General features: G+C 42.1%; 9 protein-coding genes; 4 read left to right on the plus strand and 5 right to left on the minus strand.

The window, feature by feature from the left end:
- Nucleotides 1-1,408: 1,408 nt before the first annotated feature.
- GSBLH_T00000525001 (uncharacterized protein) lies at nucleotides 1,409-3,393 on the minus strand (the record flags this gene model as incomplete). The annotated part of the gene is given in 10 exon segments (XM_013038745.1): nucleotides 1,409-1,751; nucleotides 1,784-1,925; nucleotides 1,957-2,052; nucleotides 2,087-2,384; nucleotides 2,415-2,523; nucleotides 2,558-2,675; nucleotides 2,695-2,872; nucleotides 2,908-3,036; nucleotides 3,070-3,333; nucleotides 3,364-3,393. 10 exon segments carry the CDS (start codon nucleotides 3,391-3,393, stop codon nucleotides 1,409-1,411), a joined length of 1,707 nt encoding a protein of 568 aa, XP_012894199.1.
- Nucleotides 3,394-3,695: 302 nt separating this feature from the next.
- On the minus strand, nucleotides 3,696-4,862 carry GSBLH_T00000526001 (uncharacterized protein; the record flags this gene model as incomplete). XM_013038746.1 has 1 exon in its annotated part: nucleotides 3,696-4,862. One exon carries the CDS (start codon nucleotides 4,860-4,862, stop codon nucleotides 3,714-3,716), a length of 1,149 nt encoding a protein of 382 aa, XP_012894200.1. The 3' UTR covers nucleotides 3,696-3,713.
- A 314-nt stretch (nucleotides 4,863-5,176) lies between these two features.
- GSBLH_T00000527001 (uncharacterized protein) lies at nucleotides 5,177-6,374 on the plus strand (the record flags this gene model as incomplete). XM_013038747.1 has 7 exons in its annotated part: nucleotides 5,177-5,278; nucleotides 5,311-5,503; nucleotides 5,780-5,844; nucleotides 5,875-5,982; nucleotides 6,017-6,094; nucleotides 6,123-6,247; nucleotides 6,278-6,374. The coding sequence occupies 7 exons, from the start codon at nucleotides 5,177-5,179 to the stop codon at nucleotides 6,357-6,359; spliced, it is 753 nt and encodes a 250-aa protein (XP_012894201.1). The 3' UTR covers nucleotides 6,360-6,374.
- Nucleotides 6,375-6,410: 36 nt separating this feature from the next.
- On the plus strand, nucleotides 6,411-6,859 carry GSBLH_T00006078001 (uncharacterized protein; the record flags this gene model as incomplete). The annotated part of the gene is made up of 4 exons (XM_013038748.1): nucleotides 6,411-6,475; nucleotides 6,508-6,650; nucleotides 6,680-6,765; nucleotides 6,791-6,859. 4 exons carry the CDS (start codon nucleotides 6,411-6,413, stop codon nucleotides 6,857-6,859), a joined length of 363 nt encoding a protein of 120 aa, XP_012894202.1.
- Nucleotides 6,860-8,062: 1,203 nt separating this feature from the next.
- GSBLH_T00000528001 (uncharacterized protein) lies at nucleotides 8,063-10,674 on the plus strand (the record flags this gene model as incomplete). XM_013038749.1 has 4 exons in its annotated part: nucleotides 8,063-8,243; nucleotides 8,274-8,890; nucleotides 8,921-9,352; nucleotides 9,379-10,674. The coding sequence occupies 4 exons, from the start codon at nucleotides 8,063-8,065 to the stop codon at nucleotides 10,261-10,263; spliced, it is 2,115 nt and encodes a 704-aa protein (XP_012894203.1). The 3' UTR covers nucleotides 10,264-10,674.
- A 6,334-nt stretch (nucleotides 10,675-17,008) lies between these two features.
- Nucleotides 17,009-17,732, minus strand: GSBLH_T00006079001 (uncharacterized protein; the record flags this gene model as incomplete). The annotated part of the gene is made up of 4 exons (XM_013038750.1): nucleotides 17,009-17,354; nucleotides 17,387-17,523; nucleotides 17,553-17,599; nucleotides 17,633-17,732. 4 exons carry the CDS (start codon nucleotides 17,730-17,732, stop codon nucleotides 17,009-17,011), a joined length of 630 nt encoding a protein of 209 aa, XP_012894204.1.
- Nucleotides 17,733-17,751: 19 nt separating this feature from the next.
- GSBLH_T00000529001 (uncharacterized protein) lies at nucleotides 17,752-18,055 on the minus strand (the record flags this gene model as incomplete). XM_013038751.1 has 2 exons in its annotated part: nucleotides 17,752-17,879; nucleotides 17,910-18,055. 2 exons carry the CDS (start codon nucleotides 18,053-18,055, stop codon nucleotides 17,774-17,776), a joined length of 252 nt encoding a protein of 83 aa, XP_012894205.1. The 3' UTR covers nucleotides 17,752-17,773.
- A 1,460-nt stretch (nucleotides 18,056-19,515) lies between these two features.
- Nucleotides 19,516-20,859, minus strand: GSBLH_T00000530001 (uncharacterized protein; the record flags this gene model as incomplete). The annotated part of the gene is made up of 7 exons (XM_013038752.1): nucleotides 19,516-20,064; nucleotides 20,093-20,209; nucleotides 20,241-20,418; nucleotides 20,449-20,604; nucleotides 20,639-20,688; nucleotides 20,720-20,767; nucleotides 20,797-20,859. 7 exons carry the CDS (start codon nucleotides 20,857-20,859, stop codon nucleotides 19,516-19,518), a joined length of 1,161 nt encoding a protein of 386 aa, XP_012894206.1.
- A 233-nt stretch (nucleotides 20,860-21,092) lies between these two features.
- GSBLH_T00000531001 (uncharacterized protein) lies at nucleotides 21,093-21,950 on the plus strand. XM_013038753.1 has 3 exons: nucleotides 21,093-21,244; nucleotides 21,274-21,764; nucleotides 21,797-21,950. Exons 1-2 carry the CDS (start codon nucleotides 21,127-21,129, stop codon nucleotides 21,387-21,389), a joined length of 234 nt encoding a protein of 77 aa, XP_012894207.1. The 5' UTR covers nucleotides 21,093-21,126; the 3' UTR covers nucleotides 21,390-21,764; nucleotides 21,797-21,950.
- The last annotated feature ends 4,420 nt before the right edge of the window (nucleotides 21,951-26,370 follow it).

Here is a 26,370-nt window from a genome sequence, read left to right on the forward strand (position 1 = left end):
AAATATGGAGAAATTGAAACTCAATCTTAATCATTAGAGTAGTTTATAATAATCATAAAATAGCAAAAATATTGTATAATATTGTAATTTAGTGCATTATCATATATAGCACCTAGAATAAGTATGCTTTATTTTTAACTTTTATTATTTGCAATAAAATCCTCTCTTCATATGCTCTGCTTTTCAGACAAAAACAGCGCAAATGGACACTTTTCTGAAATCGCTCTAATTTGAATAAAGGAACAATGCTATACATAATTCAGCTCTATAGAAATTGAAAATTACAAAAAATAGAAACCGATAACATTATTCGGGTCCAATTCTCACATAATTCTATGACCCAAATATTGATTGAGAACATTGTTAATAACGTATACATCTGTGATTCAGAGATAATAACATGCATATTGAGCAGATTTTAATACAAAAATACGCAATATGTTATCCACGTCAAAATAACAACACAAGACTTGTACGTTTCTTTTAGCCTCATTTTCAATTTTACCAACTAATAACTTGAGTTAATAAAAAGGTTATACACAAGAGATTCGTGCTCGACATTTGAATATTTAGCTTTATTGGTGATGTTTATAATAATCCAAAATAGAAAGGAGTGTAAAATGTTACATGTGTCTCAATCAGATCAGCCCAACATTCTTCTGCTTATTTTCTCATGGATATAGTCCAATATATATTCAGCATTATGGTCTTAAATAGGTCAAGTGCTATTCTCTCCCAAACATGTCACGTCTAGTGAAATAATGAAAAATACGATTGCAGGGAAATACAGCAAAATGGGAAATAAACTCCAATAACTGAGGAAATCATGGAAGGTGATGCTTTAAGGTGTATACAGGTGATTTCATGTTATAGAATTATAGTGTCACTTGTTAATTCATTAAAAATATAGTCAGTATTAGATGTTGACGCTGATAAACAAATAGTAGTGGCGTGGCTACTATTTTTACCTGATAACGTTTAATTAGTCGTCTTCCGTTTTTTTTACTACATCTAAGGCATTTTCAGAAGCATACATTCTTCTCAGATGATTTGCCACTTTCCCCTCTATTTGGATCGCATTTATTGTTTATTATAGGGTACATATTCTATGATCAATAACATTTCGTTATTTATCTATGCCCATTCTCTTTCATTTTTTATAAACTCGAACAATTCTCAAATAAACACATCAAGCAAGAATCTATCTTCTACCCTTCCTTCTTCTCCACTTATTATTATGATTGTTGTTGTTGTTATTGTAATTGTTGTTCTTCTTCCCCCATCGATTTCCTTTCTTCTCTTTCCAGTTTCTATTGTTTTTATTATTATTATTATTATTATTATTATTGCGGTTATTCTCATGAATCGAGTTACTGACATTCAGAAGATCCGCAGTAACTGCAAAGGACTACAAATTATTACGACCTTTGATCGCAACATGCAGAGGATCCGCCACTCGCTTTCGCTTCCATTCCTTATTCTTCTCATCCTCCTCGTGCCCGCGCTTCGCTTCCTCCGGATTTGATTTCGGTTTCAATGCATCCGGAATCAGATAATCAGGAATATCTCGCAAATACGCTATCGGACGAACCAATTGCTTTGAGAGTCCATGCTGCAGCAGCTCTAATTCGTGGGGATTGTCTTCAAAATGCATCTTCAGCTTTGAACTATTCAACGCCTCTTTTCGCAACTGCATCATTCTCGTGTTTCGAATCAAGTTCGGCGTAATACCTCGCTTCACGCCCTCCACTCTACCCATTAGATCGAACCAAGCCGCCTCGACCGATAGCTGAACGACTCGATCTGGGAGATGTCGAACGGAAGTCGCTGCGGAACGGGATGCCCATCCCGCGGAGGATTGTACTTCTGGATCTCGGCCAGAATACGTTGGTCCTTGTCCGAGGTTGGCACGATGAAAGAGAGCGCTGTGCCTGCGTGTGGAAGGGATGAAGAGACGCGTACCCAGGTTTCCAGCTCGCGCCGTTCGGCCGATGCGGTGAACGTAGTGCGAAACGGAGGCGGGCATCGAATAGTTGATGACTGCGGCCACGTCTAGAGAAAAGAAGAAGAGAAGAAAAGAGGAAACTCTCGAAATCGATTCCGCGACTCACGTTATATTCGTCGTTTTGCGTCTCTTCGGTTTCCTTCTCGGGCTCAGAAGAATCTTCCAGGTCGAAGTCGTCACTGTCGTCCTTCTCAATTTCAGAATCCACGTCCTTCTCAATTTCAGAATCTTCATCCTTCTCGTTTTCAGAATCTCCCAACAGCTCGGCGTCTTCCTTCGCATTGGTTCCACTGTTTCCACCATTCTCCTCTTTCTCGCTGTTTTCTGGAATGGACTGCGCCAATCCCTCATCTGTGGCGATCAAGTAATCGTACATTCCCTGGGCTCAAACTCTCTCTTCCAAACCTACTCGATTGAACTGATGAATGATGTTATTGCGAGACAAAGCAGGCAACTCGTTATTCAACACCACCGACTTCATAGAGAATCGCTCCAAGAAAATACTCAAGAAATATCCACTATGCGTTACTTTATTCCTTTCAAAAGAGCAACAAGTTCAACGAGTCCACAAAAATAATCACTTTTCCTTTCAAAATATGCAAACGAAGCAGCGCATAGAGCAGCAATGCCTTCTTTTCCTCAGACACCTCGATGAAAAACTCATTCAAGTCTACCTCATCACTCCAAACCATTCCTCTCACTCGTGTTTTCCTCCTCCAACTTCACGGTCACACAGTTATGCAGCAACTTCTGCTTGAGCAGCGAAACCTCTTCATTCAGCGTAGCCGACAGAATAATATTCTGGCAAGTTGCAGGGATTCGCTCCACCACCTTGTTCATATCTTCCTTATACCCATACGAGAGCAACTACATTCATTATGATTGAGTCATAATCGCTCTACCAAATCGGCCTCGTCTACTATGAAAGTGTGGATGTTTTTAAGAATGTTATCGCTGTACAGTTTTAAATGATTCAACAGCATCTTGGGAGTCGAAATGACAACATCCGTGTATTCGTTCAGATAGCCCTTCTACCACTTATGTGAAACGAACGCAGCTTCAACCTGCTGATCCGCGCTGCTCAAATGCAAAGAGACGACATTGATGACGTTACTACAGTAGCGAGACAAGGACCGAAAGCATTCGTAGGTTTGGACGCAAAGCTCTTTGGAAGGTACTAAAATGACAGCTTTGATTCCGTCGGTTGTGTTGGTAATGGAAAGCAACTTTTGAAGGGTGGGGATTGCGTACGCAACAGTCTTTCCAGAACCCGTGCGAGCCTTAATTAATACATCCTTCCCACTCAGAATGAGAGGAATCGATTGTTCCTAGTCATTACCTTCTCGCGTAAGTTCTACCTGAACCAACGTCGGATGAACGTAACCCATCTCAGTTACCGCCTTCAGAATTCGCTTATCAAGACCTAGAAGTCAAAACGGCTGTTCCCAACACAAACCGAATTCGGAAGAGTCAAATTGCTTCTCCTCACTTGTTACTCCATTAACAATTGAATTTTCGCCTGTTTGACTCTGCATTTCCTGCTTTCTACAAACTATTAGTATTTGAACGTCCCAGATTCGTCCCCATTCCATCTCTATACCTTTCAGACTATTGAAGTATTATCAAATCAGGAATTAAGAGAAAAAAGCGACCGACAAAAAAAGTCCGATTTTCTGGAAACAAACAACGAGTAAATCAAAAACACTTATTACTGTGCGCTAGATTGACGCTTCATGGAAGCAACTAGATTGTTCGGTATGACGCCCTCATACTGCCATTCACAACAATGAAATACCTTTCCGTCCTCCGTGTGGATTGTTCCGGACTGATTAATTATTTGGAGAGTGTCCTTCTGCTGCCTTCCCATATCCACTGCCTCCCATCGTATTGTATAGTACTTTTCTGGATAGGCAACCGACCATTTGAGCTGCGTCGCTACTTTCATCGGCAGAATCGCTCTGTTCTCGGGATTCTGCTGTCGGCACCACTCAATCAGAGCATCATCGTATCCCTTCGATGAGGTCAATTCGATATCGCTATTGACTGCGACGGGACAGAGAGATGCCCATTTGAGTCGGGCTGCATTCTTTGGGTGAAACACGCTTGTAGGAGGTGGCATGCAAATCCGTTCGGGTTGAGTCAGCAAACGGTGTAGAATAGCATTCAAATAAGTAAAGACGGTCAGGGCAAAGTTGTCGCGAGGCATCAGCAATTCGCATTCTACTTCGTATGTAAAATCTCCATTCAATGCTTCTTGGAGATTGTCGCCACTTTGAGTCACTGTCATATCGATTACATATTTGTTCTCAAAGTTGAAGCTGGTTCGCTTTCGATGACGAACTGTTACGATCCGAGTGGATCGGGACAGAGAACCACTCTGGAGATAGTCGAGCGCTGCCTTTTCATATTCATCGACTTGGCTTTGGGAGATTGGGATTTCGTCTGAATTGGAGATTCGCAGACTATACACAGCTTCTCCGAATACAAAGGTTTCCTGTTCCACCCTCTTTTTCCTCGCTACTTCTTTGATGGAATACGCATCTCCCTCCTTCACAGTAACGACACGCACATTCTGTTCGAAGATTATGGCATATTCATCATCTTCTTTTGGAGTATGCTTCTTTCCGCTCCGATCCACCCAGTAGTCTCTGGACAATAGATAGTTCCGCATGTCGAAAAAGAATTTTTGACTCACTCCAGGCACAAATCCAGAATCGGTCATCTTTCCCAAGCGCGATTCTATTTCCGTTGTCAACCCGATCGACTTCCAGTTTTTATTCAGCAATTGAACGAGATAAGTGAAAACGAAGGAATCCCAAATCCTTCCAATATCGATCGACACACAACGCTTCTCCATCCAGCTACGCCCAATTATTTAAAAACGATATTTTGTTCTATCAAAATATGTAAAATGATCGGAATAATCGCGGTTTGGATTCAACTTTGATTGCCATTTTCTCCATAGCAGCAGGTTTGTTCTTTGGGCTCTACTTACCAGACATCTTACCTTGTACTAGAGAAAAGAAATTGAATCATGCTTGCCTCGTATCGCTGCTGTGTTCGAAACTTGCCGCGATATTGCTCTGCGATTCGTTTTTCTACGGCATCGTGATTCTTAATACATAAGTCATAAATTGTAGGGTTGTTCCTACCAAGTTGGTTGCTGGAGAGATGAGTCCAACGTCTAAACGGACAGGTGTAGTGGCACTGAAGATTGGAATGATGCCTCTGTGGGATAAATGGTGTACAAGAATTCCTTGTACAGTTCTCCAGGTTTTGGCTTATTCCGTTGTATTTTGGAGTAGATTGAGAATTGTCAGGTTGTACAAGTCAAGACAAAAGAGAAGGAAAATACAAACAGTCTTCAAGTTGGAGCGGGTCCTGTAAAAGTGAAAAATGTAAACAAGCCACTGTTCGGGCACTACAAGAGCGTTGGCGTTGAGCCAAAGCGATACCTCACAGAGTTCAAGGTCACGGAAGACGCGTTTCTTCCTGTAGGTAGGTAATCGAAATCAATGTGTGAAATGATTGTTGCGAAGGGAGTTGATGTTATGGCTGGAGCGTTCCGGTGGTAGTCATGGTGATTTTGACGGTTAACCATCAACCTACCACCCTTTTGTGAACCACCTCCCTCTTTATCACTCCCAAATCAATTTGCAAATGATTGACTTCCAAATCGATCAAACTGGACAGGACTCAGGTTTCTACTGCTGCAGCAAAGCAGTACTGAAGTATATCGCTGTCCACAGTGCGTTCTTTGCTGACCTTCTCTAGGCACGGAGCTCACCTGCAAGCACTTCGTTCCTGGGCAGCGCGTGAACATCCAGGGCATCACGCAAGTGAGCGCGGCGCTCTCTTCTAAGCGATAGGGAAAGGGATTCCAGGGCGTAATGCGGCGCTGGGGATTCAAAGGCCTCGGCGCGTCGCACGGCGTGAGCGTTTCGCATCGTTCTCTGGGATCGACTGGACAGAGAGAGGTGCGAGAAGAGGGAGGAGAGGAGTGACGCGTAGGACCCCGGGAAGACGTTCAAGGGAAAGAAAATGCCTGGACGAATGGGGAATAAGAACTGCACCGTGCAGAATCTACTGGTAGGCGTGGAATGCCGGTGCGATGTAGGTGTACAAGATCGATCCGAAGCGGAATCTGGTGTATGTGAAGGGGTGTGTGCCTGGAAACGACGGAGAGTATGTCAAGATCACCGATGGGCGCGATGTCGGTCCTTTCAAACTACCCTTCCCTACGTAGTGGCTGGCGTGCTGTGTGATGGCTAGGTATATTCCAACGGGGAGTCCCGAAGAGTTGGAAGAAGTCGTGGCGCCTGCTCCTGCAGAAGATCCTTATCCTTGGTATTAGTACGTCTCTTTTATCTTTCTGTTTGTTTGACTGCTGTAAATACACTGAGCTATGGATCCCTCGCTCTTCTCGACTCCCTCTCTAGATCACATATCTCCAGAAGATTACTTGAACATGTACATTCCATTAACGATTTCTTTACTCTAAGCTATGAACCAGACCAAGACTCGTTCCTATTTCTCGATGCGCTGGAAAATGAATATTCCTTTCTCAAGCAATTAGATCCCACCATAATTGTTGAAATTGGACCTGGTTCGGGAATTATTTCGACCTTTCTGACAAGAATTGTGAGTAAGAGTGTTTTTCGTTTTGAGACATAGACGAATCCCATCCTACAGCAACGCTAGCTATAGATATCAACATGGATGCGTGTCGAATCACGCGCGATACCTACCATCAAAATAAGGTAGGTATTGTTGAGTGGTTCTTAGAATAGGTTGTTTACGGTGATACAATCCGTTCCAATTTGCTTCAATGCACCCTTCAGAGACTTCAAGTAGTTGAATTACGAGTGATACGAAGTAGAACAAGGTGGATGTGTTGCTATTCAATCCTCCCTATGTCCCTACTTCTTCGGAAGAGACCTTCCTACCGTTGTTGTTTGTCTGTGTTCTATCTAGTACGATTGAGTCGGCCTATGCAGGAGGAGAGAAAGGAAGGGAAGTGATTGACGTTCTTCTGCCAAATGTCCAGGTACAATAAAGTCAAGTGTGTGTGTGATGTAGTCCATTCTGAGCGAGCATGGCGTATTTTATTTGCTGTTGGAACGTGCGAACATCCCTGAGGAAGTTTCGTCAATCTTAAAAGCAACTGGGTTGAAAGGAGAGGTTGCACATGGGTGGTTGTGCGAGTGTAGATGGTACTGCGTAAGCAGTGTCGGGGAGAAGAATTAATGATCATGAAGTATTCACGTCATATGGTTTGAAATCGTTTTTCGCTGAGAGGTTATTATTACTGATATTGTTGTTGTTTTTTGAAAATCATTATTTTGAAATTCACGTTGAACATTTTCGAATCGATCCCACTTCAATAAACAATCCAAACTTGGAACAGAAAACTCAAATGAACAAATATGCCCGATTTCTGGAATTGCTTCATTTCTTGTTGAATGAAAAATGTCGATTATCAAGGAATTGAAATCACAGTTCTCTTCGATCGCTTGGTGTCCCATCAAGGAGCATGTCAGTATTATGGCAGTTGCCTCCATGAAAGATTACGTTCCTTTGGAGGAGGATACCGCGAAATCATTAAGACTCTATGACTGGAGCCTGGAGGATGTTAGAAAGAGTCAGTTTGTTGCTGAGACGACGCTTTCTTCTGAAATTAGCTGTATAAGCTGGGGTTGTACAGCGATTCCTAATCGGGAGGGTGCCCAGGGCTTGATTTGCCTTGGAATGCCGTCTGGATGTGTGGAGCTGTGGATTCCTTGCTGCAGTGTATCAAAGACCTGGACATTGGAGAAGGTTGTCGTGTGCTTGTTCCGTGTGATTTATAGATCGCCTCTGTGGAAGTCAGTGCTTCTTCTGTCCAAAGTATCTGCTTCAACTGTCATAACGGGTGGAACCAGCTTTGTGTTGGCTGCAAGGATGGCTCTGTATCCCTTGTTGATCTGACCACGATCGATCATCCGGAAGTGTCGATGCTGACGAGACCGAATATGAATTATAGCGAAATCACACAGTCTTTAATTTTGACACTGCCTCATGCTTAGTGCTTCCTGGAATCCGAAGGTCGGCCACATTGTGTGCACGAGCACTGCTTCGGGTCGTGTGGTTGTGTGGGATATTCGCCAGAAGACCGTCTGGTGCGAGCTGTTTGACAACAACACCAACCGCGTGAGTCAAGTGGCGTGGAATCCCCACGACGGTTTGCAGCTTCTGACTGGTTTTTTCTTGGGTTTGGTGTGACGTGCAGCGATCGATTCGGACGCTTCTCCCTTGCTGAAGCTGTGGGACCTTCGGAGCAGCACTTCCTGCCCGCTGGCCGAGCTCGCGGGGCATTCGAAAGGCGTGCTGGACTTGGTGTGGAACGCCGAGGATCCTCGCTTTGTGGCATCGACAGGCCGCGACAACAAGCTCTTGCTGTGGGACATGAGCAAGCGGGAAGTCATCGGCGACATCACGAACGGAGAGGAGAAGCCGGAGCTTCCGACGGACGCTGCGGACTTCTTCACGACCGTGGCGCGCGCGGCGAGCGCTACGCGGAAGACGCAGGTGCTGTGGAACCAGTTTAACCCCGCTGTGATCGCCACGGCGGCCTCCGATGGGAGCATCGTGCTGCACAACGTGGAGGGCGTGTCGATGAAGAAGTCGGTGGTGTCGTCGGCTGTTTATTCGGCGGTGAACGGATGCGAAAACCGCTTCCATGGAAAGGTGCTCTCCGTGTCCGATCTGGTGTGTGGGAACGACGTGAAGGAAGAGATCGGCCAGTTTGAGAGCGCCATGGCGCAGGGCGATCTGAAGGGATTCTGCGATCGGATGGTGGCGGTGTGCGAGGATCCGCGTGAGAACGAGATGTGGCTGTTTATGAAGGTGAGGGCGAAGGGCTGGCGTGATGGGTAGTGCATGTTCGAAGACGACGCGCGAAACACGCTCATTAAGCATCTCGGCTACGTCCTTCCGCCCACTGAACAGCCCTCGGAGAGCGAGGCGCAGCCCGCTCAGCCCGCACAGCCCGTCGAGATTCCGCAGCCCGTCGAGAAACCCGCGATCACCGCGGAAGATCTCTTCGCGAGCGCGTCTCCCCTCGCCAACGAATCGCCTCTCGCGGAAACTGCCGCTGTGGAGGAACCAAAGGAGCCAAAGGAAGCAGAGGAAGCGACTCTCTCCGCGGTGGAGGAAGAGAACGCGGAGTGGGTGTCCGAGCTGAAGCAGAGCGTGATCGTGGGCGATTTCGCGCGTGCTGTGGAAGTGTGTTTCAAGTATGGCCGATTTGCCGACGCCTTGGTGCTTTCCGCCTGGGGAGGAAGCGAGTTGGTCCAGCAAACCACCGTAGTTCTGCGACGTCTCTCTAAGCGTAGGACCGCTACATGCGCGAGCAAGCGTCGTCGACGCTCAAGTCGCTGGCGACGATCGTGTCTGGCGACTTGACGGAGGCCGTGGCTTCGACGACGGTCGCTTCCTGGCGCGAGACCCTCGCGATGATCTTGACCTACGCGCGCGAGGAGGAGTTCATCACGCTCTGCCAGCAGCTGGGCGAGCGGCTGGAGCAGCTGGGCGCTCGCGACGAGGCCTTGCTGTGCTCGATCTGCGCGGTCGATGTGAGCGGTCTGCTGCGTCTGGGACTGGGAGCGAGCCAGGATTACCGCGTGCGCTCGCACTTGTCCGTGATGGAAGTGCTGCTGATTCTCTGCACCATGGTGCCCGTGCAGGACCTCCATCTCGACGCCAAGCTCGCGGCCTTCGGAGAGAAGCTCGCCGTGCTGTGCGAGGCGCTGGAGGAGCAGGGCATGAACTCGATCACCTCGCACTTCCTCCAGAGTCTCCGCTCCGCTCCGTCCGCCCAGTCGCTGCTCCAGGCCATGGCAGCCGCCGTCCCGGACTTGCTCCCAGGCTTCCGGCCCGCGGCTGCTCCTGCTCAGCCCGTGGTTCAGCAGCCAATGATTCAGCAGCCCGTGGTTCAGCAGCCCGTGGTTCAGCAGCCCGTGGCTCCCCAGTTCGCGAAGCAGCCCGTGGCTCCCCAGTTCGCGAAGCAGCCCGCTCCGTCTGTGCAGCCGATGATGCCCGCTCCGCTCAATGCCTCCGTGCCCGCTCCCAAGCCCTTCACTCCCGCGGCGACCGTGCCGGCTCCCAAGCCCTTCATGCCGACGCCGTTCGTCCCTGCGACGCAGCCCGTCATGCCGCAGCCCGCCATGCCGCAGCCGCAGCCTGAGCCACAACCACAACCCGAAGTGGAGTACGCGTAGGCGCTGCTTCTTCCTTCTCATCTCCAGAATCACGCCGCAGCAGCAGGGAATCATGAGCTCGCTGAGCAATACCATCGCACTACTGCGCGAAGCCCCGCTCACCGCGGTATTCTTCGAATTCGAGCGTGATGTGTAGCCCCAGCAAGGAATTCTGGTGAAGGCCGAAGAGGCGATCGCCTGCATGGAGAAGCAGTTCAAGAAGGGACTGGTGTCGCAGGAGGCCGAGGCACTGCTCGTTTTGTTGCAGGACAAGCTGAACGCGTTCGACTTTGTGGGAGCTGAAGATGTGTACAAGAAACTGAATCTGGAGTTCTGGAAGGCGCACAAGGACTGGCTGTTGCCTCTGAAGCACTTCCTGAATCTCTGCAAGAAGATGTCTTCATAGTAGTGATGAATAGTAGAGTATGGAATGGTTTGTTTGGTTGCGAAACATTTTGATGGATGGGTTTGGTTTGTTGTGGATTTCACTGTATGATGATATATCTTTGTATTGATTTGTATTTGATACGTCCATAGAATAGATTATCTATTTTAACATAATTTATTTTGGATGCATTCGTGATAAGTCAAGCGAGATCGTTCAGTATTTATTTCCTACGTATTGGTGTTAACAAGTATCAGACAAACGCAGCCCAATAATGCATAATACATATATATATATGTAATGCTACTTGTTAGTATATCCTAGTTCAATGTATATTTTACACCTTTTATTCGATAATAATGATAATACAGAAATAATTGGTATTTTCGGAAATCCAATAATATCATTTGAATCAAACTAATATGAATGTAACTCTTTGAACCGTTTTTCGCGGTTATTTGTTGTTGAGAGAATATTTTAAAATAGGAACCAAAATATATAAATAGTAATGTTTTAGTATAGCATATGATATTTTAGAAACAATGAAAGGTATGCCTGTACTCCTGCTTTTCGTAATTCTGTCCGTTTGCCATTTGTTCATCATATTCTCCATACATAACACCAACAAAGTACAGATGTAATTGTCCACTTTTTGCTTAACAGTAGTTTGACTTCAATTGATTTCAGATCCCACCCACTAGTGTATTGTAACTGTAGTTTGGCAGTAGCACTAACTGCAGATGTGATATCCAAAAGAAATGAATAACTTGTAGAATATGACTGAGAAAGTGGAGAATACATTTATTTGGAATAAAATGCTTCAGTTTTCAGGATATCCCATTATAACATTTGTTTATACGTCAGATGAGGTTGTTAAACAAAAAGCTGTCGAGGCAAAGTTTATCCCTCGTGAAATCAAGCATAGAAACAAATATGGATTGCCATTAATGTCGTCTATTTTACAAGATTTACGATCCATTTCTAACTACACATATATTGGTTATATCAACAGTGACATTTTACTGAATCCTGATTCTTTTTCCCTTTTAAAATTCGTTTCTAAATATCGATTTGCGTACAATATTACTGGACCGGTACATTCTATTATTCGTTAATATGTAGTAGATTGAGATAGCTTCCAGAGCCTGTGATTACTCTACTGTTAAGAATATCCGACAGGAAATTCTATATAAAACCCCTTTCACCAAGCCAATGCATTGCCTTTTGCGAAATAATGGAAGTGCAGTAGAATTTCTGCTTCTTGTCCACTATAGGATATATTCATCTTCTCAAATGATTTCAATCTTGATTCTCTGCCGCCTTGTGTTCCAGGAAGAACGAAGGTCGACAATATTTTGCTGGCTGCTGGGTACTATAATGGAACCTTAATTGATATGACGAATTCGATGGTTCACATACATCAAGGAAGGGACACCTATCACAACAGTACTATCAGAGATAAACAGGACATGTTATATAATAAAAGGTTACCAACACAATTTGCAAAATTACACATGACGCCCTACTCTATCAACAGAGTAGGTATAAATTATGCTTTTAATGTGGCACGTACGAAATGATTTATTGTATAAATGATTGCTTTTGATCACATCGTTCTTTTTTATCTTGTTTGATTGATGTTTCTTAATTCGAGTAACAAATTGTAACTTACCGTCAATTGTACTTTGCTTCTTAAAATAAAATAGTGACAATATGTTTGTATGATCAAATAACGGATAAAAATAAGCACTACCATCAGAAAGCTCATGTAAATGTTCTCATCCAAATATAACTTCAAAAATCTCTTCATTCCTCTATTCTATCTTGTCTGTAATGTATTCTTTCGACTTAGAACAACACTGTTTTATGTATAATATTCCATTTCATAAAGACACATGATCTAACGACTTTGTTTCTCCAGCAAGAGCAGTATATCATAGTCTTCATCTCTGTTTCATCCCTTCTCTCCCTCTTCATTCAACTGGATCTGCCTGATTTTATTTTCTAGAACAACCTGCAAATCGACCGGCTCCACATCGATCGCAGTAAGAAAATCATTGTATAATAACTTTCGAGAAAGCATTTTCACTCGCCCAAGAAGTCTTCTTGTGAATGAATGATCATACACAGTTGACATGTCCGAACTCCACATGGTATACAGTTTAATATGTTCCAATAATTCGCTACGAATCTCACATGACAGGTTCAACCACCGAAATCCAGCATCTCCTCTTAACACACCCTTGACAAATCTTCCATTCAGGACGCAGACAAAATGAATGAGGCACAGCTGCTGACAATTCGATCGTTCAGAGTGACTGAGGCAAGTGGACGAGAAGAATTGCTGACAGCAAGAACAAATGAGTTGAACTTTGATTGATGATATGGAAGTCACATCTACCATTTGCCACGAGTAATAATCACAACTCAAAGCCAATGGAGACAGAATATCATACTGAAAGAAAAGATAAGGATGCGAATACTGAAAGACTGAGCTGTTTTCTGTATACACATTCTTTTTGTTATTTACATTAATATCAGCAAATACTAGAATTTGCCCAATCGAAAAGAGCTGAATAAAGTCACCGCTCCATAATTCGATCACTTCCCTGCTCCAACAATCTTGAATGAGTACCAAGCATCTTTCTTTCACTCGAACAAATGAATAATAATCTATCAACTTCCCGATCATCCAAATCGGTTTGCCTTCTGTGTATCGTAAGGCCTCAGAGACAGAAAGACAGGAAATGGAGGGAGGAATGACTGGATCGCATACAAAACGAATCGTTGACTGTGAATCAATCACAATGCTTTTTCCTTCTCTCAGAGCATTTTCCACACAATAAGCGGCTCCAAGGAGAAACTTATTTTCATTCTGAAGAATGGATGGGTTATTCAAAATGATAGATGATTCATCAATCTCACACCGAACCACTTTTATAGGTTCCCCGAAACACTCTGCATCATATTCCTGATTCATAACATAGAATCGATGAACAAAGTTGGTGTGATAAGAATAGAATGGATAGGAAACATTATTTCGATGAAGAACCGTGAATTGAATCGTGACTCGCTGCTGATTTAAAGCATTTGTTTTTGTGTTTTGCATCATCAAATCATAAACCTGCTTGGACATTAATTGCTTTCCAGAGAGAACTGCTTGGTCTAATGATATGTCCACCGACTCACAAAAAGATCGAAACGAACAAGACAAAAGAAGTGGAGTTTTTTCACCACCTCTAATAGATGCCAATTTGATGAGATAGTTGATGTTGACGTTTCCTTTGAAGATTTCTTTGCACAGAAACACTCGAGCATTTTCATTTGTAAGAAGAAGACAAATCGATTCTCCTTGTCTCAACGGCAAGGATAGAAGGCAAGACTCACAGATACAAAGAATAGGTTGGGCGCCAATTTGACACACGAGATCATTTCCCTGAAAGTACACTTTGCCCAAAAATGGTTGAGGCAAAGGAGTTCCAGGAATGCTAAATCAAATGAGAGATCAATACATTACAATAGCGTTTGCTTTCCCATCGACGACTGTCCTAGAAAGCAAACAGAGCGGTTATCCTTTTCTTTGAGAGACAAAAGACTATTCAAATAGTCATTCCAGACGATTGGCGATTGCTTGATCCACTGTAGCGTTTTCTGCAGAAATCTACACTGTTTGGAGTGAGAAGAGTATTCCTCGTAAGAGAATCCTTCGAGAACAGGCCAATTCTCGTGTGAAAGAGTACAGAACTGTTCTGTCCGACTTTCTAGAACCACATACTACAAAATAATCAAAGCAATATGGAAAAAACAGTCGATGACAAACACATGCAAATCAATTTTATGGATACCAAACTATAATAGATCAAGTGGACATTGAAAAGGAGAAGTGAATCTGATGGTTGAAAAGGCATGGGAAGAACGCTAGTCACAAAAACAGAGTTATCCAGTAAAAAGAGCGTGGGACTAATGCGTTGGATGACTTTTCCTTTCCAATGAGACATCCGTTTTGCCTCTCTTTCAACAAAAAGAAACGAAGCATCCATTGGAAAGATAGGAAATCTGTTAGGAATTGCGAGGGACGAAAGAGAATGGAGAGAGATCGTTGAAGAGGGAGTCAGATCGATTCGAGAAGATCTGGAATTCAAACGTATCATAAAGGAGTACGTTTTTTTGTAATTCGAAAGAACAATCTCGGTTCCTATAGGTAGATACAATTGACAATACCTAGAATGATCTGGATCCACTCGAATGACCACTTCCTTTTTGCATTTTTCAACAGAAAGAGACAGCAAATAGGAAGAATCGGGAAGAACTGATAGAGCCTTTCGAATGACCACACCACGAATACTGGGGCTTTGAGTAACGTTATGAAGCATTTTGAAAGGAATAAAAAGGTCAGCGGGAGATATGGAGTGGTTTGGATGAAACACTAGCACGATGGGAATGTCGGTGTGTGGATACAGCGGGAGAAAACACGAAGCATGAATGTATGCTTCTCTGCCTTCAACAAAGATATTACCGTTTCGAAGGATGCAAAGCAAAAAGAGCGGCTTTTGAGACACCTTGAAACTCGTTGATAGCTCAATACTTTCCAGTTCCAGCCCACTAAGATATTCATTTGGAAACAAGAAAAAACGTGAAATCGATATAGTTTTTAACATACTGACAGAAAGCGAGCAAATAGTCATTCCAATCAAACGATTCGTCGATAATCGCAAATCGAGAGATGCAGTTGACGCAGGCGACTAAAGAATCGCAAAATGGCGTTCCCTTGCCCTTTGGTAGCTGAAAAACGGTCTCAATACAAGCACTCACTATGCATTGCATAGAACAAAAATGTTTCCAACAAATACCTTAAAAATAAATGACCTGCGGATTCTTCTTATTGAGAGAGAGGCCTACCATCGAGAACTTACTTTTCTCCATCAAGAACAGCATATCACTGGATCCAAGTAATGAAAGTTCAATAATAGTACGCATAGCAGAAGCTTCGGTAATTTCTTTTCCTGACTCATCTACAGGAAGATAGTCAACTAAAAAGAAATCGTGGTCAAAATTTTGGTAGATGAGCTCTCTCATCTCACTCGAATCCGTAGCAAAAGCAATCATTGCGTTTCTTTCTCTCTGCATATTGCGAATCATATTGAATTTATTCGTAAAACGTTGAATAGAACTTTGAAGAGCATCACCATCCCCCTCCTGACCCTCGAACCGGACATGCACTCCAATCGTGTATCTTCCGCTGATTCGCTTCAAGAACGGGTCGATAAACCTCTGTGTGAACAGGCTGGGTTGGAAGACGGACGGGATGCAGTAAGAATACCAGTCATCGAACTGGGGCGCTCTCGATCCCATCAGCTCCGAGAACCGATTGAAGATCTGCGTGTTTTTGACGAGTCGCTTGCCGATCATGTTCGTTAGGATCAACGCGACGGAGCCGTTCAGTCCGCCGAGGAAGGGCTCGTCGTTGGTGACGCCGTTGATTTCGGTTTTGGGGGTGAAGAGGATGGGATAGGAAACGATGTCGGAGATGTCGGCTTGGTGGTTGAGACGGACGATTTCTGGGATTAGAGAGGCGATGGGGGAGTACCTGTCGGCGGAGAGAGTTCGATCGGGTATGTAAAGTTGAAGAGAGGAAAAGAGAAAAAATGATCAGGGAGTCCAGGAGCTATTACTACCGATGAGAGAAGCGATCTAAAAACCACTTTGAACTGGCTTGTCAATTAAAACTCCCAATAAAAGTGCATCACAGGTACATAGAATCTGTGTTGGAATACCTCGATACCCCTTTCTTTGATACACAAGTGGAGGGTTATATTTCATGTTATGTTGGATCAAGGAATAAGTAGTATTCATGTATTCAATCAAACTCGGCGGTCCATACTTCCAGCTTTTTTCTGGCTCAAAAAGCTCCTTAGGCGCCGTTGAACCATCTCTATAATACCGACTGTAAACGAAATTGAGGGAGGATACATCCGTAACCTCCGTATTCGACGGCTTTATGTATGTGATACCAAGGCACATACCACTCATTCCAGTTCGCTGATATACACCTTCGTCAAACATCTATTGCTTAAAACAGTACGAAACGCCTACTGCTACCATAATAGGACAAACTTGTTCACGTTTATTATTCAACATCGGAAATAGGTACAGGGCGCAAAAGATACAATACACAATGCATGCCACCTGAAAAAAGCAATACCGCAACATGATAATGACTTAACCATTCTCAGAATGGCATTTAAAAATTCGTTTAACAGTGGATACATAACAGTGGTAGCTATCATTCAAACAATCAGAATGATGGAGATAGGGCGGGATTCATATCTTTTCTATTTTTAAATCATGTAGTATTTTAACTCAACGATGAGGCGAATAGAGTTATGTTCTCTTAACTTCCAGACAGTATAACTGGGCTCGTGAGCTCCACTTGGAGATGAGAATTAAGTAATTCTTCTCTTCACCTCTGGTGTGGAACGTTCTTGAGAAAGGGAGAAACACAACTTTTTGAAACGTTTCCATGAAACAAACAATGCACTCATAAGGATTCGCATTTGCTGCCGTAAAAGATGTTCCACAGCTGCACGACTCTGCGGCATTCGGGTTTTTCGACACAACAAAGCCAGTGCGTACAAGCGAATCTTCCCAATCCACTTCTGATCCTTTTACATAAGGCAGTGATACTGTATCAACTACAATGCGTGCTCCGGAAGGATCTACAAACTCTCTACAATCAACAACTCATAACAATAACAATACGTGTCATAGTCGTAAACCTTGTCATAGTCCATGGTGAATTTGTATTGAAGACCGGAACAACCTCCTGATTGAACAGCAATGCGAAGTCGAATTCCATCCAAGGGCAGATTTTTCTTTTTTGCTAATTTGATAATGTGCTAGAATAAAAAAGGAACAAAAGACGAACCTTTGCACATTCCTCTGTCATTGTAATCTTGTCACTCACCTTCGCTTCTATACATCATTTCAGAGCGTTTTCCGACCTACCAGTAGAGAAGAGTCGAAGTGCGGCACAACTCCCAAATCGAGGTATTTCCCTCGCTACGAGCATGGAAGAACGTGAAAAAGCAGAGCAAAGACGGAACATTTAATAAAACAAATAAAAAATACAAATGAGCAAATCCTTCCTTAAAGGGTGTAAGCAATAGATCCAAGCTCGTTATATTTCGTATCAAGCGACACGTTCGCCTCGGGGTCAAGACGAATCTTCTTCAGCTTGCATCCCAGATAAACACTACACATCATCTCCCATCACAACCTCTACATAGTGAAAACGACGATGACCACCGCAGCGACATCCACAATCATGAAGATCTCCGTCATCGACAGACCGACACCCTTCGAGCAGTCCGCTCCCTTGTTATTGGAGTTGCAGAAGCAGCGAGGCGCGTCAATGCTGTTATCCATCATGCAGATTCCGTGGCCACTGCAGATCTTGCCGTTCGCAGGGTAGCACTCTATGCATCACTTTCCTTCTTCGCGTCTACCCTGAGGACAGGCGTACACAGAATCCAGCCAGAGCGAGTAGTAGCCGTAGCTGTACTGATAGACATCGGCCTCGGTGGGAAGTGACTCAGTGTCCGAACAGCGGATATTGATGTTCAGACTGTAGTGGTACCACCAATTGAAGTAATCTCCGTTGCGGTAGTTCACAACCAATCCGGCGGTGTAGTCGGAGTAATCTACAGGTTAGAAGAATCGAATAGAGCAAAAATACCATAGGGATAGTACAAATAACCAAGCTCGCTGAAAGGAGCCGACAAACGATGGCACTCCTTCTCATATCGCGAGATCAAGAAGGCAGGGACCTTTTCCCTGGTCATAATCTTGTTGTCACCTTCCATGTCCTTAATGGTTTCCTCGCACAGATTTTTGCCATCCACGATATACTCGGGGATTTTCACGACATTCTGACAGAAGTTAACGACATAACTTGAAGGTTAGCAGAAAACTGGAAAAAACCTACGTCTGGTTCTGGTACGCGCTAAGGCGATTGAAGATGTAATAATCCTGCTCGTTATTAGACAACGCGTTCAAGTCGAACGTAATGCCATTCTTGGGAGAATAAGTACAGTTGGCGACTGCAGAATGCGCCACACTAAAGCAGATAAGCAAGCAAACAAGAGTCCAGATCATGATTATTTATATATAATAAGTTTCCTAAAATGCAAGATCTTCCATCCACCCAATGAAACTCCCAAGATTGGCAACTACTTGAATATATAGAATCGTAAACCTTGAATAGAGCTGGAGTGCGTCCTTTCGACGAAACAAACAACAAGAGTGAATCAAGTATTTTACACAATCTTCTAGCTTCGCCACACAAAAATATCACCATGTTCCGAGCCTGCGTACAAGTTACCACTCTTCTTACAAATTGAGCAATCCAGAATGGGTCCACAGCCACGCGAAGCCTGCAATCGAGAAAGCATCTTTTGAGTCCGAACATCCCAAATACAGCTACATAAAAACCGCTGTTTCAAACCTACACAACTCCATTCTCGCTTCCTGAGTACAAATAATTATCACCCAAGAAATGGACTCGCAAAAAGTTCGATCGCGTGTTCATAATACCCCGGAACGACATTTCGATCGCGTTTGTGCGGATGTCCACGACGTAATTGCAGTTCTACTCACCAGCCGTGCATCATCCCTACACTTCGGTTGGCCACAGCTAGCAAATTTCCGCTCTCCCCGCTCTCCAGCCCCGTAATCTCCTTCAGATTCCGATCCAGCACGGCCAGCTCGCACACACTCACCACGTCCCACGTCGCAATCCGGCAGTCCTTTCCCCCCGAAAACAGCAAATTCCCCGCGGGATTAAACGCAGTCGCGGTCACAGACGACGCGTGCGGCATGTACTTCTACTCTCAGAGCGATGGGAGCGCGAGTACCTTGAGACAAGAGCGCTGCTCGGCGTCGAAAAGCTGCACGGAGCCATCAAAACAACCCGCGGCGATGAGCTGAGACGAGAGCGGATGCGTCGACACCGCGTAGACGTCGTTCTGGCTCACCGAGAGCTCGACGGGCGACGAGGCCTTCGCTGGACTCCAGATCTTGACGAGTCCGTCGCTGCCGGCAGTGACGACTTCCTGGGTGAGGGGGTTGACTTGGAGGTCCCAGATGAGTCCGTTGTGGCTGCCGATGTGCTTCAGAGCGCTCGTCGCGTCCTCACGATTCCAGAGGTAGAGCGAGTTGCGCGCGGAGAAGGCGACGGAGGACTCGCAGAGCGCGACGACGCCCTTGACGGGGCCTTCGACGTGCTGCTGCGAGTCGACGAGGAAGGAGGGCAGCGGATAGCCGTTGATATCTTCGAGAAGCGAGACGAACCGCATGGAGTGAGGCGTGTTGGGGAACGTCTGCGAGATCTGGTAGCTGTAGGCCTGCTTGAGAAGCGTGATGAGACGGTTGGGAGGGACCTGTGTGAGAAGAGAGGCGAGAGGGAACGGGTTTTTCGAGGATCACGCTCTCGTCGTAGAACTCGCGCGAGAGCGTGGCGGCGAGGATTTCCCGGGACTTTTGGATGCCCGGCCAGTGCTCGAAGTAGGGGGAGCTGCGAACGCTCTGCAGATCAGGGGAGGGAACGAGGAGGGACTTTGAGGGAGAGGAGGTAGCAGAGCTCCTTGAACTCGCCGGCGTGCAGAGATTCGCAGACGGACTCGAGGGGTTTGATGTACTTGAAGAGAAAGTGAAGACCTTTCTGGTTCTCGTTCCGCGAGATGAACTCGAGATATTCTTGTTTGTAAATGAAATAGAGGAGTTTCTCAAGACGGCTAGGAATAAAATTGTATGTGCTAGCAAACTCTGGACGGCAGTATTCACGTAAAGCAGACTCTACAGCGTCCCATTCTCCTGCAATGACATCTTTTGTTATTTTTTGGATAATCGGATAGCGGTTTGTGTTATCGCCCGTAAACAAACCTGATTCTTCTTGCAAAACCACAGCAGATGTAGTATATCTAAAAACAATGATCTAGAAACTGTGTCCTATACCCGTGTGATGATAAATACTGTAAAATAATACGAATCAAATCATGTTCAAGCTTTCAATGATTTTATGAAATTATATCATACCTGAGGGTTGTTTTCATCGAATAAGTCAAGTGTATTTGTAGAAGAAGTCTACATGTGTGAAAACCCTAAACACCTACATCTGTGCCTATCACTGACGGGTTATCACTCTTTGGAGAGACTGGGGTGAGTGGAGATAACATTTCAATAAGGAGTTCCTAACAAAGTCAATAACATCTTCATTTCGTACTCCTGATATAGAGTGATTCATGAGCACTTTGTGTTCCAAAAAGTATCACAGCTGTAAAAGAGATTCTAAGTTGAGAAAAGTTCCTCTATTTCTGGTATGAATAAAGCATTCTTATGAGTGCATAGGTTTTTAAGAAGAATACATCAGTGGTGGATAAAACTACCAAAAAATCCTTTGTGAGAACTTCAAAGCATTAGACGCTGCTGATATTAATAGTGTGATGAATAAGGATATCGAGCTGGAGTATTTGGAGAATATTCTGGCATCATCGAGAGATATGGTTAGCGCACTCGATGCGATTGCAGCACAATTCAGATCAATGGAAAAAGCATCTCAAGGTATGTTTTTGTTGAATTGTAAACAAAAGACATGATTACTGTTTTTCAAAACTGGAACACAGTTTTTTCATTAGCTGAAAAAGCAAGGACAGGAGATGTATCGGTTATTGTTATCCCAGATGCAGAAAAGAATCATAAGCCATAGGAATGTAAAACCTGAGTGTTTTGTATAGTATCATAAGGAGGCTGTTTGTTTGAATCCGAGATGGTGACGTGGCGAACAAAGGAGACCCTACCAACTCCAGCTTGTAAGAGTTCTTGAATGAAGTGTTGGATGGCTGGGTGAGCATATAGAATGAGACTTGTTATATTGATAGATCTAGTGATATAGAATAAAAGGGGCAACGTGGAATCTACGTTTGGGAAAAAAAGAATGACGATGAATAGAAAAAATGAAAATAGAATAATGTTTGAGGAAGTTTGGAAGTAAAGCAAACTAGTAGAGATCATTTGCAAGATTACAGGAATCATAATGATGGATTCTAAACGAAGTGGGGACAATCGCATTGTGTCCAACCAAGTATATGTGTATGTAGGTGAATACATATATAGTGAATCGGAAGAATCGCTTCTTTGAAATGGATGAGGACGTCGATCGATGAAGAACCTCAGGTTGCTACATGAGACGTGATGGAGAGAGATTAGCACAATGAATGGTTCACACCATCTACACCTTTAGAATTCATGATTTCTGCTAAATCCTTCTTTTCTGTTTTATCCAATCCAAACCTATAGGTAGTTAGTGGTAAGATAAAAAAAAGCAGGTCTTTCGGTATTTAATAATATATGCCTGTTCGTAACCTACATTCCAACATGCATGGATTATTGTAACGGTCCAGTAGTTTTTATATCTCACGAAGGTTATTCTAATGATACTAAATTAACAATAATTGTTCTGAATCAGTGCAAACATTCAAAATCGATGGATTGAATCAATTGAAAACCATCGAAATCGGAAACAATTCATTTACTTAAAGAAAAAGAATGATTATGGAAATGATAAATCGAAATCATTCCACATATTGAATTGTGAATCATTGGAATCCATTGAAATTGGTGAATACAGTTTCCGTGATCTGGCTGGAGACTTTGAATTGAAGAATCTACCACAATTACAATCCATTCAAATTGGTACACTTGGAAGCAAGTCATACAATTTCTGGGATAATTCATTTCAGATACGATATATTGATATAATATAGAATATTTGTATGGTTAAATCTTCCAAATCTGTTTAATGTTAATTACCCTCGTTCATTCACAAGAGTTCAATCAATATCAATTCCGAGTCTTGATTGTTTGATGGATTTCACACCAACTTTGAAAAATGACTTTTCTTCGATATTCACTGATCTTTTTTCCCATATTCAGTACCAATTTAAGTATATATTTTGTACTTTCATCCCATTCCATTCGTTTTAATTTGAACCACTCTTGTGTTGTTATTAAGGAAAATAATATAAAAAGTCTATAATACAATCAATAAGGCACAGAAAAAACCTTCATTCAACTATTCTTATAACTGAATCAACTCACTTATCTCTCTTTGAGCGAATATATCATTAGGTTAAATATATTTCGAAGACAATGACTAACAGTCCTTATAACTCTATTTTCCTAGACGATATATTATGATCGATCAACTAATTTTAGATGACTCAGTACCAATCAATACACATGTTTTCATATAACAAACAAAGACTCAAATACAGTACTCAATTCACCTCGAATTGTTCTTTATTCCCTCTCTTTCACAATAAATCCACAATAATGTACATATACAATGGCCAGACATACACCACAACATAAATGACATATAAAGAGCAAAACCTAAAAAACCAATCAACAAAAATAAAGCCTCTCTCTCCTTATTTCCAAATAATAATAGAACGAGAATTACCCCTGGTAATATGTAGCATTCACAAGATTTCAATGCATTTTCGAGTCTGTAACCAAGACAAAACTCACAATGACAACACCCACCTGGACACATCTCTATGGAAAATGAAGTATCGAATCTCTTACCTGTAGTAACATATTTGAAATCTGAGAGTTGCATATATTTACCACAATATACCACCTCACCATTTTCATATATTCTCATTGTTTCACCATCAAATTCGTACCATTTACCCATTTCTATTCCATCTTTCCATATACTGATTGATTGAATATCTCCATTCTTGAAAGTATAACAAGTTCCGTTGTTCAATCCTTTATAGTTCTTTTTACATACACGTAAGATTTTACCAGAATCGTCTATTTCGTTCCAATACTTGCGTTTCTTTTTGTTTCTTTCAATTTGGGGATTTCTTTTACCATTCTTATAGAAACCATCAAATATCACTTCACCATCTTCAGAATACTCAAGACCTCTTCCACTTCGATAACCATTTTCTAAATATCCATCAAAATATAATTTGCCAGATTCATAATATAGCTTACATTCTCCAGTTGCTTCTCCTTTTTCATAATAGAACTTTGCACACAGTTGACCACTCGGATCATAAATTTTGGCTTTTCCATCTAGAATAATATCCTCATCATCTTCCTCATCATTAATCATTGCCATCATAGTAAAACCGAGATGAGGTCTTCCAATCTGACAAGTGGCTATTCCATCTTCAATATCCATTCTCATAATAGGAAATTCGCTGGAAATGCAATTATTCCAAATATCTGTTTCAATACTACTTGAATTTTGTATAGTGTCCATTCTATTTTCAATATCCATTCCTGTAATCGGCACAACACTCGAAGTATAATTATTCCGATTATTTGTTCCCAAACTACTTCTTTCTATATTGTCTTCATTATTTTGAGAATCACTTATATTTACAATGATAACTCCCTGAAATTCACTCATATGAGTAATATGGAATGTGAAATAACTAAATCTGATCATGAACAGAAAACGAATCTATTGTAATCCATAATTCCACATTATAAACGATTTATGAATCGAATATTAAAATCGAAATGAATTGATGTACGTACCCCGTTTAATACATTTGTCGTCAGCACGAAAATGTTGAGATTAAGATCAGTAGGATATTTGATACTACTTCGATTGTATTTCATTATTAGGATTAATGAAAACACAAGTGAACATAAGTAGTATCCTTTATGGTGTGAAATCAATTACTTATAAGCATACTTCATATAGAATAGAATGAAAACTCCTAATGTATTTTAAATAATGTATTATATATAAAATACCATTAAAAACAAAAGAATAGAGAAATGCAACTAATCTTCAATGTGAGACGATTTCACAAGAAATTGAAGCACGTATTATACCATCCACTCTGTAAATTCATTTCGATTTTATTATTCGATTCATAAATCGCCTAGAATGTGGAATTATGGATTACAATAGATTCGTTTTCTGTTCATGATCAGATTTAGTTATTTCACATTCCATATTACTCATATGAGTGAATTTCAGGGAGTTATTGTTGTAAATATAAGTGATTCTCAAAATAATGAAGACAATGGAGAAAGAAGTAGTTTGGGAACAAATAATCGGAATAATTATACTTCGAGTGTTGTGCCGATTACAGGAATGGATATTGAAAATAGAATGGACACTATACAAAATTCAAGTAGTATTGAAACAGATATTTGGAATAATTGCATTTCCAGCGAATTTCCTATTATGAGAATGGATATTGAAGATGGAATAGCCACTTGTCAGATTGGAAGACCTCATCTCGGTTTTACTATGATGGCAATGATTAATGATGAGGAAGATGATGAGGATATTATTCTAGATGGAAAAGCCAAAATTTATGATCCGAGTGGTCAACTGTGTGCAAAGTTCTATTATGAAAAAGGAGAAGCAACTGGAGAATGTAAGCTATATTATGAATCTGGCAAATTATATTTTGATGGATATTTAGAAAATGGTTATCGAAGTGGAAGAGGTCTTGAGTATTCTGAAGATGGTGAAGTGATATTTGATGGTTTCTATAAGAATGGTAAAAGAAATCCCCAAATTGAAAGAAACAAAAAGAAACGTAAGTATTGGAACGAAATAGACGATTCTGGTAAAATCTTACGTGTATGTAAAAAGAACTATAAAGGATTGAACTATGGAACTTGTTATACTTTCAAGAATGGAGATATTCAATCAATCAGTATATGGAAAGATGGAATAGAAATCGAAGTTTTATAAAAGTTTGAGGGAAAGAAGATGATCGCATTTCGAAATGGTGAGATAGTCTTTGTAGGGAAATATGTAAGGGTATCGGATTTTGAATATATAGCTACAAGTGAGGGGTTCTATATTCTATTTTTGTATAAAGATGAGGAAAGGAGGTCACAATGTGAAGGCTATTATTATTTTACTTACGTTCCAAAGCAGAGGTAGCACTCCTATCTTGTGCGTAATGTATCTTTACACTTGGAATTATGATTTTGTATTTTATCAATGAAAAAGACAGAGTATAACCCAATTAAAAATAGTGTATGTTGTATTATTGTATTCAGGGGTATTATTTTGTTTTATTCTCTGGTGCACGAGGATTTGCTGCTTTTCTACATATTTTATGTTTGGTTGTCCAAGTTATGATGAATTCCTTTTTGGACTAGTGAGGGTTACTCTTGATTGGCATTAGCACTGTGAGATTGATCGAACAAACGATGGTATTGCCGTTGTTCAGTGTGTGACAATGGGAATGCTCAAGTTGATACATTTCGTTTGTCATTTTCAAGTTTATGGTTTTTCATATTTTGCTAAATTGAATCATTCACAAATCAAGTTCATAGTGAAATCCTGGAGCTTTTCTTTCATTTCATTTTAATGAACAATCTTTTTTGTCATTTTTGTGTTTATTATCTTATTGATACAATCTTGATCACACTCTAGCGTGCAAAGCATATTAGAGTTTTGAACAAAAGGAATCAAAGATTTCGTATTTTCCTATGCACTCCAAATGCCAATTATGGTGTCACTCTCTCATTACAAGCGTGAAAGTATCTGTATACATCGATATCAATACCTAAAAATTCCTGACATTGACCTTTTCAATTGTCATACACCCAGTTCAAAAATGGAGTTCTATATGTTGATCCGAAGCTTTTAGGAAAGTAATACTAAAGCTGTTTTCCATAAACAAACACTC

This window comes from Blastocystis hominis, assembly GCF_000151665.1.
Source record: "Blastocystis hominis, Singapore isolate B (sub-type 7) whole genome shotgun sequence assembly, scaffold_0".
Classification (NCBI taxonomy): Eukaryota; class Bigyra; order Opalinata; family Blastocystidae; genus Blastocystis; species Blastocystis hominis.

Bases quoted from the DNA above. Each gene is read 5' to 3' on its own strand.
- GSBLH_T00000531001 (XM_013038753.1), top strand. From the start codon at position 21,127: ATGAATAAGGATATCGAGCTGGAGTATTTGGAGAATATTCTGGCATCA. The intron at 21,245-21,273 runs GTATGTTTTTGT...TGTAAACAAAAG, and splicing joins AATGGAAAAAGCATCTCAAG to ACATGATTACTGTTTTTCAA.